The sequence below is a fragment of the Heliconius melpomene genome, chromosome 11 (genome assembly GCF_056956725.1).
Source record: "Heliconius melpomene rosina isolate 202511_hmr_F chromosome 11, ASM5695672v1, whole genome shotgun sequence".
NCBI classification, from domain to species: domain Eukaryota; kingdom Metazoa; phylum Arthropoda; class Insecta; order Lepidoptera; family Nymphalidae; genus Heliconius; species Heliconius melpomene.
In genome coordinates this window covers 2,237,507-2,255,719 of record NC_140399.1, presented here as the reverse complement: position 1 = coordinate 2,255,719, position 18,213 = coordinate 2,237,507, and the positions used below count along the sequence as shown (strand labels likewise).

The window sequence follows — 18,213 nt, the reverse complement described above, 5'->3', positions numbered from 1 at the left end:
CTACGCCTAAAAAAATTGCATGAATATTATATTGTATACTTTATAATATGTTGTTACTGTATTATATATCCAATTTGTATTTTTTTTTAAATTTTGAATAAAATCGTATATACTGAGAATAATGAAATGAATTCAGGAGACAAATTTATGTGTAATTTTAGCAAATTTAGTACTATTTCTTATATAAAAAAAATATAGTACACGCTATTTGTTTTATATTTATAACTTAATTTTTAACGTTGACCATATTTTTAAATTTCTGAACGTATGTAATATTTGACACTTTTTTGTATGTCAAAAAAATGTGATTGAACTGGATTGAACATCCGACATAACATAACCTTACTTGAACAACAATAACAAATTACATAAAAAACGTTTAAATAAAGATATCAAGTTAAATAAGTTGTTATTTAAAATAAAATCTTTAAAAATGGAAGAAGAAGGAACTCCAACAGTTAGTTTAGTGTCCTGTATGCATTTTATAAGACGTGGAGTCGCTAAAGCAGTCCCAGAAAAGGTTAGTTAAATAAATATTATTTATAAGGTACGTTTTAAAGTTTAAAGCGAGTTAATTTATTTAAGTATCTTACAGATAGAGTTAACTGAAAAAGAATTGGAGAAAATAATTAAACAGACAGCAAATGAACTGCGGTAAGCCTGTTTGTATATATAATTTAAAATTTTATTTCATAATGACATGATATGACGTTATATAAAAGGATATATTAAACTTTTAGATTAACAGAAAATGGAGATGATCAGAGCGATGAGGAAGAGGAAAATGTGGAAGCACCTAGAGATCCACCAGCAGATCCAAATGATGAATTTAATTTTGAAAATTATGACCAGGAAGATTCAAGTAATGTTCAATTCATTTATAAATATGATCTATAATAAAAAATGCACATTTTATTTCATAATATATCTACTTTTAAAGAACAAAATAAAATCTGTTAACTTTCAGCAAATCCAGTGGGTATAGGAACTATTGCAACATTGCCAAATTTAGGAGATCTAGGTGATCATGTTCAAATCAGAGTAAGTTACATAAATATTCACTTTATTATTATGTAAATTTGCTATAAAAAAATATTACTGTTTTTTTACTAGACAGATAAAGTCACTTCCAGACCATAGAAAACAAATAGCCCTTAATATTTAAATTAATATTTTAATTATAGAGCTTGTAACTCATAAACAAACTGGCCAGGAATAGATTTGGAGTTAATTTGTATATGCTAAAAGTAAGTGCTGATAGTATCAGTATTGGCTTAGATAGTGGAGGCGAGAATTAATTTGAAAGGGACTCCATAAGTCTACACTTGGCTCACAAATCCCAGACACTGCTCTGAGCTCCACCCTGCAATCCAATGGCTGCTCAGTGAATAATACATGGAATTCTAAGATATTATAACACTAGTAGAAGATGCTCTTACATTAATATATAAATTAAAATATTAATATCTTATTTTTTAGACAGAAGGCCCAGACAGTGATGAAGAAGATGATGTTATTAAACCTGATGATAACCTGCTTTTAGTGGGACATGTTGAGACAGATGCCAGTGTTTTAGAAGTTTACAGTAAGTACATTATAGATTTATTTCTATCTTAGAACACACAGTGTCTCCAGTTAAGTCTCAAAGGTAGAAAGTCGAAAACCTTAAACTAATGCAGCATAGCACAGCATGAAATTGACATAATTTTAATTTTTATATATTTTTTTTATATTTATGGCAGTTTTCAACAAAGAAGAAGGTTCATTCTATGTTCATCATGATATCATTTTGCCATGGTTCCCACTGTGTATTGAGTGGTTGAGTCATGACCCAACAGACCCACAGCCAGGTAAGAGGTTACTTTTTTTTAAATGTGTAATTTTTTATCTAAAAGTGTATAATAACAATATAAAATGTAGGAACAAATCTCTTTTATATTAGAATTAAAAGTAGTATTGCAGGTTTAAGTAAAAGGAGTTTTTAAATTTTTAAAACAGTAACTAAATATCATAATAAAAAAATATATAAAGAACATTAAATAATTTTATTAATATTTATTTTTATTTTGTAGGCAACCTCTGTGCCTTAGGTGGTATGGATCCAGTGATACAAGTATGGGACCTAGATATAGAGAATTGTCTAGAACCAGCATTCAAACTAGGTAAAAAACCTAATAAAAAGAAGAAAACTAAACGAGTTGGCCATAAAGATGCTGTGTTAGATCTCTCTTGGAATAGAAATTTCAGGTAATTTCGTCAAAAATAACACCTAATAATGTTTTTTTAATATATTGTTCATTGGCTAATATGGTAGTCAGGATTTTCAAAACTTTATTGCATAATCATATAAGTGTATAAAAGTTATTTATTATTTTACGTGCAATATACTAAATAGTCAATTAACACATTCACTGCAGGATGTATTTTTGAGAACTTTCAGCTGGTGCAATTGAGGTATTTTCCGCCTCATATTTCATACATTTAGGTAACGTACCCTGCATAACGTGACCTCAAGCCGTAATTAACGTGTTAATAGGCGTTTAATTTAATAAAATATTAATATTATCACATTTATATTTTCTTTTCAGCCATGTCCTCGCCAGTGGGTCAGCTGATAGCACAGTGTTGCTGTGGGACTTGGACCAGGGTGCGCCGCACACTAAACTAGATTACTTTGAGGATAAAGTAAGTTTATTTTTAACATGTTTTTCTAGCTTCATGAAGCTGCAGCATGAGTAAGTACAGTACAGTTATGAATCGTAGCGTCCCTGAAGTTAAGTTTTCTGAACTTTTGAAATACTGAAATTTTATCTGCTTTTAACCTCAGACCATCTATGTCTAACTTCAGGTGGCCCCAACTTATAAGTCGTGGCCATCTGAAGTTAGATGTAGATGTAGGTGTAGATGGTCTTTAGACCATCCTATATCTATCAATCAATGATATAACATAATATTGCAAGACTATTTTGTCTTTGCTTGAAATTTTGCAATTTTTTTATTTTCTTGGATATGATGGCCAGAATAAAACATTTTTTTTTAATTATTATTATTTATCTTTTCGTATCGGCTATTGTACCACAGAAAATATATTGATATTATTAATTTTAATTATTTTCTTCATTCAATGGGCAAAAATATCCCAAACACGCTACCTTCTACAGGCATACATATATTTCCTCCAATTCGCACCAGGTCCAGTCTCTCTCGTTCCACCCCCTGGAAGCGCAGACCCTGCTATCTGGCGCCTGTGACGGCCGCGCCCGCGTCACCGACTGCCGCGCACCCGACTCGCACCGTTCCTGGGCCCTGCCCCCCGAGATAGAGAGGGTGCAGTGGGACCGCAACAACCCCTTCTGCTTTGTAGTGAGTTATATTGGTAAACTATCATAGTTAGATGGTCCGACGACCTAAAGAGATTGGCGGGAAGCGAATGGATCCGAAGAACTGAGGAATGAGTGTGGTGGTGAGAATTGGGGAAGGCCTATGTCCAGCAGTGGACAAAAGATGACGATGATGAGAGATTCTCTTGATTCGCTTATGAATCAATAGAGTGATAATTATATTTTTATTTTTTATCGCAATATAAGAAATCGTAACGGATCGATCTCTGCACCTGGAAGACATATAAAAAAAAAATTATTGGTGGCATTTAATAACAAAATGGAACCAAAAACAATATTTTTTTGTTCTTTTCTCTGTTTGTATGTGTGTTTGTTCACGATAATCTCCTAATCGGCTTAATCGATTTAATTACAGTTTTTAATACTGTTATTTTGGCAAGCTGTCATTATTTTCAAACAGTTTATAAATATAAAAGTTTTATAATTTTAAATAATAATTTTTGACAAAATTGCTATGAATATGTAAACAGTTTTATTGAATTGACAGAAAGTTTCCTTTTTAATATAGGTATAGATATAATAGATACAGAAAACGAAAGAAATGCAGATAAGTAAAATAATAATTATGTAGTTCAAGTGTGCGAAGCCGCGAGCAATTCGTCAGTTATTTTATTAGTTTAAATTAATATTTTCTTCCCACAGATGAGTAATAATGAAGGCAAAGTTGCATATGTGGACTGTAGACGTGATGAGCCGATGTGGACGATCAGCGCGCATGAAAAAGAAGTCACAGGTATTTATTTTTTAATTTTCATACTGCGTCTCGTATATAACAGGGTTATTTAGGCAGAGAATACTCAGGTCATTGCATTGCATTTCCAGATTTTGCCCGAATTCGAGTCATTGCGTTTTATGTGGCAAAACTCAATGCTACATGTACTATATGACTAAACTTCATTAATTGAAAAATAATTTCAAAGGTCCACTTAAATTTTAATACTTTTAAATAGAATTATTTTAGGGATTGAATCCTTTTCCAATCTTGTGCAACAGTGGCAAAAATTTTAATGAATAGACCAACTTTTTTAAAAATGTTTACTTTGAAAGTACTTTTAATGCTAAATCAAGAAAAGTATGATTTATATATAAGTTAATGTTAAACCACCTTTTTCCATTTTCTTTCAGGTCTAATATTAAGTGAAAATATTCCTGGTTTAATGATAACCGTCAGTTCTGATGAGAAATTGAAAACTTGGGATATATCGGGGTAAGTAAAAGTAAAATGTTATTGTGTTATTTTCAAATTACATACACTTAAATTTTATTCATATTTTATTCATTTTCGGACTCGTATTTCATCCTTTTTTTATTTCTTACTAATATTAAAAGTTTCTGAGAATGGATGTTTGTACCACTTTCCAGCAAAAACTATTGAACTGATTTAGATAAAACTTTAAAATAATAAATTTAGCTTATACATCAAAACAACACAATCAATAACACACAACAATTTTATTATAATATAACAGCAAGTTTAAGCAGGCGATGCCGCGTTTGGGTCCCTAATAATAAATATAATTATAATTTCCAGCTTAACCCCATTACAAATAAGCGAGCGTAGCTGTAAAGTGGGTCAAGCGTTGTGCGCGTCGCCGTGTCCCGACGCACCTCTCTCTGTAGCGGTGGGCGGCGACAACAAACAGAATTACATAGAGATGGTAGACCTCAGTACTAATGAAGAGAGTAAGTATGCGTTGTTTTTGGATACGGTCGAAGTGCTTAAGTTGATTGAGAAAGCGTGATTATTGTTGAAAATTATGTTATTTAATAAATAATTATTATCTTTAGTGGCAATTCGTTATTCGGTTTTTTATGTCAAAATAAAACTATATGTACAGAACATTTGTATATATGTATAGATCTAGATATTTTTTTTCATACATGAATTTTTAATTGTATTTTTTTTAATTTACAGTTATAAATCGTTTCGGCTCACGAGTGAATCCACCGAATGCTGCACCGAGCAGTGAATCTATGGACACATAGATGTTTTAATTATTGTACTAATTATTTTATGTGAAAATATATTTATATTACAAATATTGGTTTTTTATTTACTTAACTTGTCGCTTTTCTCATAATTAATATACCTTTATACTTTTTGTTGAGTTGCCCCCGCGCGGGCAACGGCTTCGCCTCCTTTACTATGCTATTATTATGGGACCATCAAACAACAACAAAATGTTTTAATTATTTAATAGTACTTAATATACCAATTCCACATAAATAAATGATATAATACATAAACCATTACCATAAATTGATTAGCCATATTGAATATTGCCATAAAGTCACTCTTACAATTTCGCTCGGGCATCACTGTAAAGAAAGACGATATATATAATATTATAACATACGCAAGCATAAGCGTGCGTGCGATACAGGCGTAAGGACGACGGTTGGGTATTCCATTCCTACTCGTGGAAATGAAATATTATATATATAATTACCTCGTTTTCGTAACAAGGCAAAGCGCGGATTTGAATTCCGCCACTCAACACTCAATGCTTCGAAAATTCAACGCAAAATTGAATGGAGTGCTCTAATAAAAATTACAATATATTTATATCAAAATATATATTGCCAATATGGCCCAAGTGTCTACATTATTAGATGACTATTTTTGGCACACACCTGAAGTATTAGGCTTAACAATAAATAAAATAATATAAATTAAGAAAAACTTTATTTTTCCTTATTTAAATGCCCCTGTCCAAATTCGCATTATTACATTGAATAACATGGGAAATAATAAAACAAAGTGTTGTAACTGAGATTTATATTTGCAACATTACTTATAATTATCTAAACAAAAACAAAATAAATACATATAAGGTAAAGGCATCTATTTCTTTGTTTATGTAAAGTTAAAAATATGCTTTATCTAGAAAACTAACTCTAGACCAAGAAAGAGAAAGAGACAAAATATAAAAAAATCTATAAACATTTTATTATTTTTATTAAGAATTGATTTTTATATAATTTTTAATTAAAATACGTATTATGAAATTGTAAACTGTCTATAATAAGATATATTTATATATTTATGGAACATTCTAAGTATTGCTTATTACTCTTTAATATATAGTTAATGCAACTAGTTTGTACAGATATCTAAAGTGCAATTGTAATATAAGGAACTCTAAAATACTAGTTTTGTACCAAGTGTTTTAATTGTTAATAGTATTATATTTAAAAAAAATGGATAAATTATCTAAAAATTATGGTAGAATTGTGTAGGATCGATGTTAAAATTTAAATAAGCCATAAAAAAATAAAACATGAATTTATAACAAAAGTTGATTTATCCTAGGAAGCATCAATTCTAAGAAGTATAAATTATATTAAATCTGGTAATGAGAAATGATTCATATCAGTGCAATTTTTATATCATATAACAAAAATTTAAACAAATTGACCAAAATTTAGAGAAAAATAAACTTCTGTTTGTTCTTTTTACACTTTGCTCCTTCTATTGTTCTTATGTTATACATAAATATGTATGTATTATATATTATAGCTCCTAAACTCTGATATTGAATAGTATTAGTAAAGCAATTAAAGAAAAGCTGTAGAAAACATTCTGTTTTGAACCAATAAGGCCTCTCGTTTCTATTGAACACTTTCTAACGGCAGTGTTGCTATATAAAAAAAATGTCTTGCCGTCCAATTACATATTAAAATATGTTTTTTTTTTTTTTATATATTGTAAACATATTTCGACAATTGGTGTTGCCAGTTAGCATATCTGCCGTTATTTTTAGGGATAATTATTATGTTGTGTATATAATGTATAATATGTATTTAAATAGCAGTCGTATAAGCGATTTTTTTTTCAAATGTAAATGCCATATTCGTTGCTTTTTTATTAATTTGAGTATTACAATAAAATAAAAAATTAAAGAATGTTTTAATAAATGCCTATAGACACTTTATATGTACTATACTATACTGTGTAATATATATAGTCTGTGCGTATAACTATAAAGAAACCACAGACAAAAAATCGCTTAGACAAAAAAATCTACTTTACAACAACAATAATATTAAAAAAATACTAAAAATAAAGGAAAAAAAAGCAAAAAATATTACTCGTTTTCTGGTAGTTTAGTAACAGCGTCATGTATAGCACTAGCCACATACGCGACATTGCTCGGGTTTAGGCCACAAATATTAATTCTTCCAGAACGCAGTAAATATATGTGGTGTTGATTTATTAGGTATTCTGATTGTTTGGCGGTAAGTCCCGTGTAGGAGAAAAGGCCTATTTGTTTGACTATGTGGTCCCAGTTGCCGGGAGTGCCAAGTCTGAAAGGAAATCATTTTTTTATTAGTAAAAAAGAAGCATTTTCATATTATGAGAGTAATGTAAAATTTTATTTGAATAGGAAAGTTAAATGTAACTTCACTATTAAAAAATAAAATACCAAGTTATAACTACTTCTAGTTTTATAAGAAAAATGTAAATACAAATAATGTAAATGTAATTTTGTATATATAAATAAATAACATACTTTATAAGCTCAGCTCTTAGTGCTTCTCTCATTTGGATGACTCTGGACGACATTAGCTTGATGTGATCTCTCCTGAAAAGAAAAAAATACAATGAATGAAATGATTACGATACGACTGGGCTGCCACTACTTATAAATCTACCCATTCCTCAAAACACCTTCCTAGACCACACCTCATGTAGAAGTATCGAATCCTATTTAAAAAAATATCCGCCCGGTGACGCTGTCAGGACCAGTCCAGACCAACAGCAATAAATTCCATTTGAAAAAAAATATCAAACACTCACCACTCATCAAACAGTTTTTGGTCGGCGAGCACGTTGGCGACGACGCGCGCGCCGTGCGCCGGCGGGTTGGAGTACATTCCGCGCACTATCCACGTGAGCTGTGACTTGAGCGCGGGGATGTGCGCCGCATCCGACACCACCACCGCCAGGTTACCCACACGCTCGTCTGGGGGTGGACAGTAGTGTTATTGCTTATTTTTAAGTATAAACTATAGAGCACAAGTAATGGCAACATCATAACAACAAATTTGCCGTCGCCCGCAATTTGGTTTGCATGAATTTTAAGACGTAAGATGCAAATACCTCTCAGTGCTTTCCTTTACACTCTAATATATATTCACGTAAAATTTAAATTTTCTAAATCCATTAGTTTCGGCTGTACGGTGTCAGTCAGTCAGTCCAGGCAGGGATGTAAATATATAAATATATATAGGGATACAGGTAAACCACATAAAAAGCAATAAAAAAAATTAAACTTACTATACAATCCAAAGTTCTTAGCGTAAGACTGTGCGCAGACGAGCTCGAACCCACGCTTCACGAAGTAGCGGACCGCCCACGCGTCGCGGTCCAAGTCGCCTGAAGCAAAGCCCTGGTAGGCGCTGTCGAAGAACGGGAATAACTTGCGTTCCTAGAAACAAATGAATGTACAACTGTATACTTAATATTATAAGAAGAATGAAGAGTTTGTACCTATACTATATATCTAACACGCAACCTGTATGTAAAATATTGTAGAGTCAAATCTTAACCTTGAATTATACCTATACGGAGTGAACTCAGAACTTGGCACCCATATAGATCTCCAATTTTTTTTCTGATGAAGTCGCAAACGACGCATCTTCATTTTCAGCAAGTCGTGAATGGAAGAGTTTAATATAACACTCTGGCTAGGTATCAAAAGCCAGTGTACCCTATGCGAGATTCGTAGGTTTTTATTTGTCAGATATTGCTTTTTAAAATACTGTAACGAAGCTTAAAATAAACACTGTTGTAGTATTTTAAGAAACAATTTTGTTTATGACCTAGATTTTGGCAACCGGTGGGAAATATTTTTAGGACTTCTATATATGTGACGACAACAAAGATGCATTGCTTGTTTGTGTTTAGTGATCAGATTTTATTTATTTTGGAAGCTTATTCAAATAATTATGTTTTACCTGACAACAAACATTGTTAGCTTGTTCTAGAACTTAGTGTGAAGACACTCAGTTCTCCGTTTTGCCCAAATTCGAAACAAAACGTGTTGAGTGTCGAAACTTAACGTAGCACTTTATCGTACTAAAGCGGAGACATTCTCCTATTGGTCATCAAACCCATAACTAACGCGTTTTACGGCTAGACTTTGTCTGACACTGGGCCACGAACTCTAAAATGAATTTCTAAATATAACAAAAGTTAACACCAGTCGTGGCGCAAGGACACAAGCATGCGACAGAAATCGCGATAGATTGTGGGTTCGATTCCCACTCGAGGAAATGAAATATTTAATATTTTCATTTTTTCAGTTTGGTGTCAAAGCAAAGCGCGTCGTCGCCGCCAATCAACACGCAATACCTCTAGAATTTAATGGAAAGAGATTCCCAGGTTCCCACCGCCCACTCTGTTATTCACAAGATACAGCGTGAAGCTACGAACCTCCATAACATCAGCAATCTTGATCCACTGTTCCTGGGTGGGGTCAATACCGGTGGGGTTGTGAGCGCATGCGTGGAGGATTATCACGGAATTCTCTGGAGCATTCTTGAGGTCCTCGATCATGCCATCAAAGTCTATCGCGCGGTTCTTGGGGTCCCAGTACCGGTAGGTCTTCGGCTGAGTGAAGCCGGAATTTACGAATACTAGGTGGTGGTTTTCTAGAAATATTATTGAAGTTTATGTTAAAATTAAGTTATAAAAATGCAGCGTGGGGCTGTAAATAAGACGTTTTTCAATTTGAATCCCACTAGGGGGAATAAATTATTTAATATTTTCATTACCTCGCTCTGGTAGGTACTAAGACAAAGCGCGACGAGTGTAGAACGGAGTGTTTAGACAATAGGGTCCCTCTACAAACCCTGTTTATGCGGGAAGTTTAAAAAACCTAAAAGATTACTTATTTAGTATGATTTGTGTAAAAGTTAATTAATTTAAATTTTACGCTTCCGCCACAGTATTATTGTAGATAAGAAAAATAAGGGTAAAGAAACTCTATTCTCTCCTTGCTGCAACATTACGTGCGTGTGATGCCACGCGTTGTTTTACGATATAAAAAAAATATTTATTAAATATCATATTTTGTTTGATTGTCGATCGAAGCCGCTACCATAACGTATACAGTGAAACACTACGCCCAATACACCATGATGATGTTATCGATTCAATTTTCTACATATTTACGCAATGTACGATTATATGAAAACATCTAATAACAGTTGACCTTCTTTATCAAAAATATGTAACTACTAAATTTAACGTAATTTACCTAATATTGTGCAAAAATCTAAGATTTATTTTCAAATCATGATTTTACGGAGAAATATTTATAATTTCTATTTAAGCATCACGCTTCTCGCATATGGCAGAGGAGGCAGAAAGATCCTAGTGTTAAGATACTCCGTCCCCAATTTTCGTGACATTGCTTGTAGTGTGGCGGAACTCAACGCCGCGTTTAGTCTTGTTACTGGCTTGAGGAAATGAGTATGTGAAATATATTCAGTCCCCCGAGTGGGAAAAACCATTAGTTAAAAGTTAAAACCATAGAGTAGTCATTGCAATAATAAAAACGTCATTTTCCATCAGCATGTGAATTATAGAAAAAGATTAAAATTGTTATCAAGCCTATAAAACTCAGCGGATCGTATTCGATAAATAAAATATTATTGCTATACTAGCAGTTTCGATTATAAGTAAATAATCTTATCACTCACTCGTCTTTTATGTGAGATAACAAATATATTGTTTTATTTCATAATTTATTTTTATTATATATATTACTTCTATAAGATTTAAAAAAATATTGGTGTTTCCACTGGGTTCTCCACTACTCGCCTATATCAGAATATTGCGTAAGAAGAAAAGGTATGAATAGATCAAGGACTCAAGGTGATTGTTTGTTCATATTGTAATCTAGTAGAACTGCTAAAAAAAAATTGCTATTGAAAATGTTCCGAACATAAAAACCTAGGGAACCTAGTGTTAAGACACTCCGTTTCCCACTCTCCGCCGCACATAAAACATCATGTTAAATTAAAAAAGAAACGGACGTGTTTTAATGGAAAAGATAGGCTAGGTTTCCTCTGCCTACCTTGCTATGCGCAGAATACAGATTCACGCTATAAAAAATAATAATAAAATTAAGAAAATATTTTATACCTTACAGATAAATATAAATAGTTGACTATACAAAACTTACCCCATGTTGGATTAGAATAGTAGAATGTTGAGTATTTCAAGTGTTTGCTTAGCAGCTCAGCACCGACGCGCAGACCACCTGTACCTGACAGTGTTTGGACTCCGAATGTCTATTTAAAAAGAAACGAAATAAAAATCATATAAAAAGCGAAAATTATAATTAATATATAAGGAAATATAGTAGTAAAAGTCTTTAAATTATTAAAATGGTGATTCAAATCAAGTAATATTCTCTTATAGTTTTGAAACCAGGGCGAAGAAATAAAAACATTAATCGAACATCGAATATAGGAATCGAACCCACTACTTGTCGCGTTTATAGTCACACATTAGTGCCCCTGCGCGACAACTAGCTTCGTACTGCTTATTTTTTTATTACATATATATTTAATTTTTAAACTATAGAATACGTTTTAAACATTAAAATGTTGCTTCAAATCAAGTAAAATTCACTAATCGTTTACTATCTATTAAAAAATTACAGTGACATCGCTACTTCTAGACTGAACCTTTTTTCTATAATTAATAATAATTATAGTCATATATAGGATTCAAAGGGCGATTCAAAAAGAATTATGGGAGGCCTATATCCAGCAGTAGACGTTGAAAGGCTGATGGATGGATGGATAGTCATATAATCATTAATCATTACAAATTCTATATTATGTTCTGATATAAAATCGCTGATACGATCATTCATTTTTTAAATTAAAGTTTAATGTGAGAAATTTCATAAAGTAATTAAAATATTAAAAATAATACTCACTTTACCCTCGGCGATGACAGGGTTGTCTTCTCCTAGAAGCATAGATACTGAAGCCTTGCTGAATTGTTCAAGACCTAAGAAAAAAATGGTACAATTAGATTTTTGTACGTGTCGATTATATTTGAATAGAGAAATGAGGAACGAAAAGAATATCCTGCTCGAGCGCTACGACATCGACATCCGTTCAGTAGTTCCGGAGATTAGAGCGTACAAACAGACAACTTGTACAGACGCGCCATTTTTACTTTCTTATAATATGTATAGATATAGATGATGTAGCGAAAATCTGATACAAATCAATGACCTATTTTATCATACATCGATCAAAGGAGGAAAAAAAAATAATTTATCACGGATCTGTGATATAGGTACCTATGTTTGCGATTTAAATAATAAAAAATAATGAAATTAGATAAAAAATTTAGAAGCCTGAATGGAATTGAACTTCATATCATTATAAAGTCGTATACTGCACTACAATGAACATAATAACAGACTCACAATATTTATTTCCTTATACGTCAATTTTATATACATACAATAATTTCAAATAATATGCTAGTCATTGTATAAATATCTTATCACATAGAATTATCTTTAAATTCGTTAGTAGCACCCGTAGTAACAATATTTTTAAAGGGGAGACGTTTCCTTCGGCAAGTCGAGTTAATAATAGAGAAACAAAGGAGATATAATTTTTAACAAGCACAAGTCGGGCTCGCCTACCGAGGGTTCCGTAAAAAAAATGGAGATCTGGAGATTTTTCTGAAATTCATTATCTGATACCTCACTTGGACTAGCGACTTTAACAGTAAATTTTGCCCCCCCACGCAATGCAACTCGCAATGCCGGCAGAATTCGGTGGAATGTGAGGAGCACATATTCTTAGCACCAGGATCCCTCCGCCTACCCTTCTTTCACTTCACTAGTTCAAATACTCCTCCGTCACTCTGTAAGTCTAAACACACAACACTAAAAATGGATAAATGACGACTTAGCAGAGGCGTTCGAAGATAAAAATATTTTTTACTATATACGTACATATAGCAATGACCTTTTGTATTACATAATGATAAATCTACAGCAGTGCTGTGTTAAAATTAGTACATGGACATTGTTGCAAGTTCTATAGATTTGTACCGTATATTTTTTTATAATAAAAATAAATAATACAGAAGAAGAATGAATGCCGTGTAGATACGATCTCTTCGTGCGGAGTGAGCTTAGCTGATCGAATCCGCAATGAAGCGATACACAGAATGGCAGGTACTAGAGAGGAGGTCACGGTGAGAATGAAGAAGAACGTGCTCAGCTGGTTTGGGCACGTCGAACGAATGAGTGATGAAAGAATGGCAAAAAAAGATTTATGATGGAAAAGTGGAGACTGGAGGAAGGTCACGTAAGGGCGACCGCTACACGTCTACCGTGTAATATTTTGCCATAATGTATGTGTAAGAAAACCTACAAGGATTAATAATAAAAATTGATTTTTTTATTGATACTCTTGGCATAATTAAGGTGACCAAAAATATAATTAACTCTATTCCAAAAATAGAGTTTATTTTATATTCAAGTTCAACATCGTGCGTCATCGCGCTCCCTCAGCTCTTTAACAATTAACTAGAGAAATACGGTAAATTGAACCGAATGAGCCATAACCGGTGTGAAGTAGATGTAAAATAATATTTTCTGATATTTTTTATAAAAGTATACAGAAAGACACAATGAGTTTTAAAAAAACTATGGAATTCGTTTATGATAAAGTTTACTTAAATTAAGTAACTAAATTAAAGAAATTAAAGTTACTTAAATTAACTAACTTTAATTTAATTTTATACTAAAAATAAAAAAATATAAGCAAAAAATCATTTTTAGAAAAAGCTTTTATTTAAACGCTTTAAAAAGGAGAAAATAAAATTTGTCTTTTAAATTTTAACTATCAACTCATAACCTCATTGTACACAATTTATATGATTATAAAAGCTTGTCGCGTTAATTAATATTTAATTAAATTGAAACTTTAATAATTTAAATTTAGCAGATTTTACATAATTAAATTAGCACTAGTTTATTTACACAAGTAAATCGCGCGACAAGCTTTTATGATCATATAAATTGTGTACAATGAGGTTATGAGTTGATAGTTAAAATTTAAAAGACAAATTATATTTTCTCCTTTTTAAAGCGTTTAAATAAAAGCTTTTTCTAAAAATGATTTTTTGCTTATAATTTATTAGTTACCACTGGCTAGGTTTCTCACACTAGAGACATGTACCACGATTCCGCTTCTATGGTTAGGAATGTTGGCGACACTAAACCCTTCCCGATTACAGTGGGGGTTCACCAGGGCTGTGACCGAAGAAAACCGCCAAGCTCAAGGGACTGATATACAAGAGCATCATACGACCGGTTCTTTTATACGGCAGCGAATGTTGGCCAGCACTATCTCAGCACACTCAGGAGCTTCACGTCACGGAAATGAAGATGCTGAGGTGGATGTGCGGCGTAACGCGGTCTGACCGCATACGCAACACATTCGTTCGAGGTAGTCTTGGGGTCCGTGACGTAGCGGATAAGCTCCAAGAGCGCCGCCTGAGATGGTTTGGCCACGTTACGCGCCGGTCTAAGAACTATGTCGGATGCAAGTGCCTTGCTATATCAGTTCCTGGAGTGAGACCTCCTGGACGCCCAAGGAAGCGCTGGTTGGATGTCGTGATGCCGGATATGAGAGCCAATGGTCTAACCACCGAGGACGCAAAAGACCGCGCAAAGTGGAGTAGGTTGAGTAGGAAGGCAGACCCTGGCAATAGCCGGAATTAATGCCAGGAGAAAGAAGGTTTCTCACACTAGATGTCATATTATTTTTCTAATTATTCTCGGCAAGCCCTTTCATTTGATACCCGTATTGCAGATGTGCATAAATAATAACTATTCGGCCATCTTAGATGTTCCGCCATATTGGATTTAGAAAAACGTCACATTTTTCGAGTTACTCTCAACGAGCCCTTTCAATAGATATCCATATTGTAGAAGTAGACTAAAATTAACTATTCGGCTATCTTGGATGGTCCGCCATATTGGATTTAGAATGACGTTAGATTATTTTTCGAGTTGCTCTCAATGAGCCCTTTCATTTGATATCCATATTGCAGAATTGCAAAAATAATAACTATTCGTTCATCTTGGATGGTCCCCCATATTGGATTTAGAATGACGTCACATTATTTCCCAAGTTGCTCTCAAGAAGCCCTTTCATTTGATACCCATGTTATAGAAGTGCATTAAATATAACTATCCCGCCATCCTGGATAGTCCGCCATATTGTATTTAGAATGAAGTCACAAACCTTATCGTGCATTGTCATCCAAACCAAACGTGTATACAAAATTTCAGCTCAATCGTACGAACGTACCTGTCATTATATGAAAGCAAAAAAAACTTGAATCGTGTCAATTCTATTGGATTTCAAGTGATGTCACATTATTTTTCTAATTGTTCTCGACAAGATCTTTCATTTGATACCCATATTGCAGAAGTGCATAAATAATAACTATTCCGCCATCTTAGATGTTCCGCCATATTGGATTTAGTACAACGTCACATTATTTTTAGAGTTACGGTCAACGTCCCATTTCATTTAATATCTATATTGTAGAAGTAGACCAAATAGATACTCGGCTATCTTCGATATCCTCCTTATGGGATTTAGAGTGACATCACATTATTTCTCGAGTTGCTCTCAACGAGTCCTTTCATTTGATTCCCATATTGTAGAAGTACATTAAAAATAACAATTCTGCCATCTTGTATGGTCCGCCATATTACATTTAGAATGACGTCACATATTTTACCATGCATTTTCATCCAAAGTAAACGTGTATACAAAATTTCAGCTCAATCGGTTGACAATATCTACTTCAAAATTGAGCTCTAAGATTTCACCCGAACCCACATACATACATTGCAAGTTAAATAAAAGCTTTTAAAAAACATAATAAGCGCCAAAAACCAATTGTTTTGTTTTATATTTATTTAGCGTATCAACATACTAAACTTAAAATAATGTTTGTTTCCCGTTGGGAATAAAAGTGTGTTAATGGGAATGCAGTGTCTAAACACTAGGATCCCCGGTTCAGTCTGTAACTGGCATTGTGTAGGATACAGTCTGATGCTAAAAAAGAGGTATTGTTGTTTGTCTTTCGTTTTATATTTGTATGTTACTCAAAGAATTCTTATTTATTTTCAGATAAACACTAAGCTTCTAATATTTATCTAAATAAATAATCTGATAATATTAAATATTTATTTTATAAAGTGGGTATCATAGATATAGTCTATCAATAAGCTAATATGTTTGTAAAACCACATATATTTGTAATGAACATAATATATGGCAAAAATAGATAAAAATAGATAGTTAATAAGAAAAATATCCCATTTTTATGTTTAAAGTTAAAAATAAAGAAACTATAAAATTGACATAAACTTTAAACTAAACTTTATAACAATTTTAAATAGTTTCCTTATTTTTAACAGTATTTATTTTGTTAATTTTAGAACAAACATTATTTATTATTTTGTAAATTAAAATGATGTTCCACACCGGGAAGTTGATGTGAATGAAACTTAAACTCAATACAAATATGATTATTCTAATGATCATCTAGTAAATTATAATGTTTAAAACTCACCAAGCACAGGTAGATATTCATGGAGGAGGCTTGCATCAGCTGCCATCTGCTTCTCCATTTTCTGGACAACAGGCAGGACCCAGGGCTTGCCATTTTCATCCCTGTAGGCTGTAGGATTTATTTATTTAATATAAGAAAATAATTCGTTTATCAAACAAGATTTATACTTTAATATAAATAAATTGTAAATTGTACAAACTTATTCAAAAAAATCATTTAGAATTATATATTGAAACAATTGTCTATATAATAGTATATATTTCCACATATAAGTCACATTAATATACATGAAAAATGTGATCAATTTGAAACATAAATGTTTATATTTATACAAAAAAATCTTTGCGTATATATTTGAATGCAATGCGAGATTGTTATGAAAATATTACGTAAAAATCTAAACTAGAATTTGAACAAAAAAGCTGCCGCTGCGTTACTTTCTCAATGGTTACATTAATTGGCCACTGTATTGGAAAGTATTGTTGAAAAAACAAAAACAACATTTTAAAACTATGTGCGAAACTTTAAAAGTCATTTACTTATAGCCGGTTTGTATTTTAATGTAAATTTCTTACATAATATATAACTGAAAGTAATAAACAAGTGTTTAACTTCTAAGCGTTAATACATATAGATCAAAATGAACTCACCTCCCACACCGAGGTTCACTTTATTTTTAAATGAATCTTCAGTGAAAAGTTTGTTAAGTTGGAAAACTTCAATAGGCGGACCTTGTTCGACGACTTGAAAACGTGAACCCATTTTTATTTATTTAGTGCACAACACGACCGACAATGTAGGACTCTAGGAGTCTAATTACTGATCTCGATTGCAATATGATGTAACTGAACGAGATAGTGCGGTATTGAAGTAATGTTTGTAATTCGCAAGCTTTAGCCGCTGAGTCGACGACCTTCCGCTCGACAATGTCAAATACGTCAATACTGTTTGCCGTCAAGTGTCAAATGTCAAATATTAAGTTTATTGCTAGTGTATTGCGTCTTGAAAACTGATAAGCTTATTTTCAATTTGTTAAAATTAATTAACAATTTTAAAAATAAAGTTAAAAGTTTTATGTTGAAATATAATTGGAAAAATCTCTACAGATAATTAAAAAATATTACAAAATCTAAATCATGTTCTCAAAATCTTTTTAATTGT

At 32.3% G+C, this 18,213-nt stretch overlaps 2 protein-coding genes across 2 annotated transcripts; one reads left to right on the top strand and one right to left on the bottom strand.

Moving 5' to 3' along the window:
* The first annotated feature begins 286 nt into the window (after positions 1-286).
* On the top strand, positions 287-5,441 carry nclb (PWP1 homolog no child left behind). Its single transcript, XM_085192745.1, has 13 exons — positions 287-520; positions 596-654; positions 741-862; positions 968-1,041; positions 1,480-1,585; positions 1,743-1,850; positions 2,073-2,247; positions 2,589-2,685; positions 3,193-3,363; positions 4,044-4,134; positions 4,527-4,608; positions 4,933-5,084; positions 5,317-5,441. Exons 1-13 carry the CDS (start codon positions 434-436, stop codon positions 5,385-5,387), a joined length of 1,395 nt encoding a protein of 464 aa, XP_085048871.1. The 5' UTR covers positions 287-433; the 3' UTR covers positions 5,388-5,441.
* Positions 5,442-5,580: 139 nt separating this feature from the next.
* Positions 5,581-18,005, bottom strand: Got1 (Glutamate oxaloacetate transaminase 1). The gene is made up of 10 exons (XM_085192747.1): positions 17,703-18,005; positions 17,053-17,160; positions 12,362-12,435; positions 11,597-11,705; positions 9,841-10,058; positions 8,683-8,833; positions 8,203-8,368; positions 7,916-7,987; positions 7,494-7,709; positions 5,581-5,720 (listed from the first exon to the last, which is right to left on the bottom strand). The coding sequence occupies exons 1-10, from the start codon at positions 17,812-17,814 to the stop codon at positions 5,699-5,701; spliced, it is 1,248 nt and encodes a 415-aa protein (XP_085048873.1). The 5' UTR covers positions 17,815-18,005; the 3' UTR covers positions 5,581-5,698.
* Between the last annotated feature and the right edge of the window lie 208 nt (positions 18,006-18,213).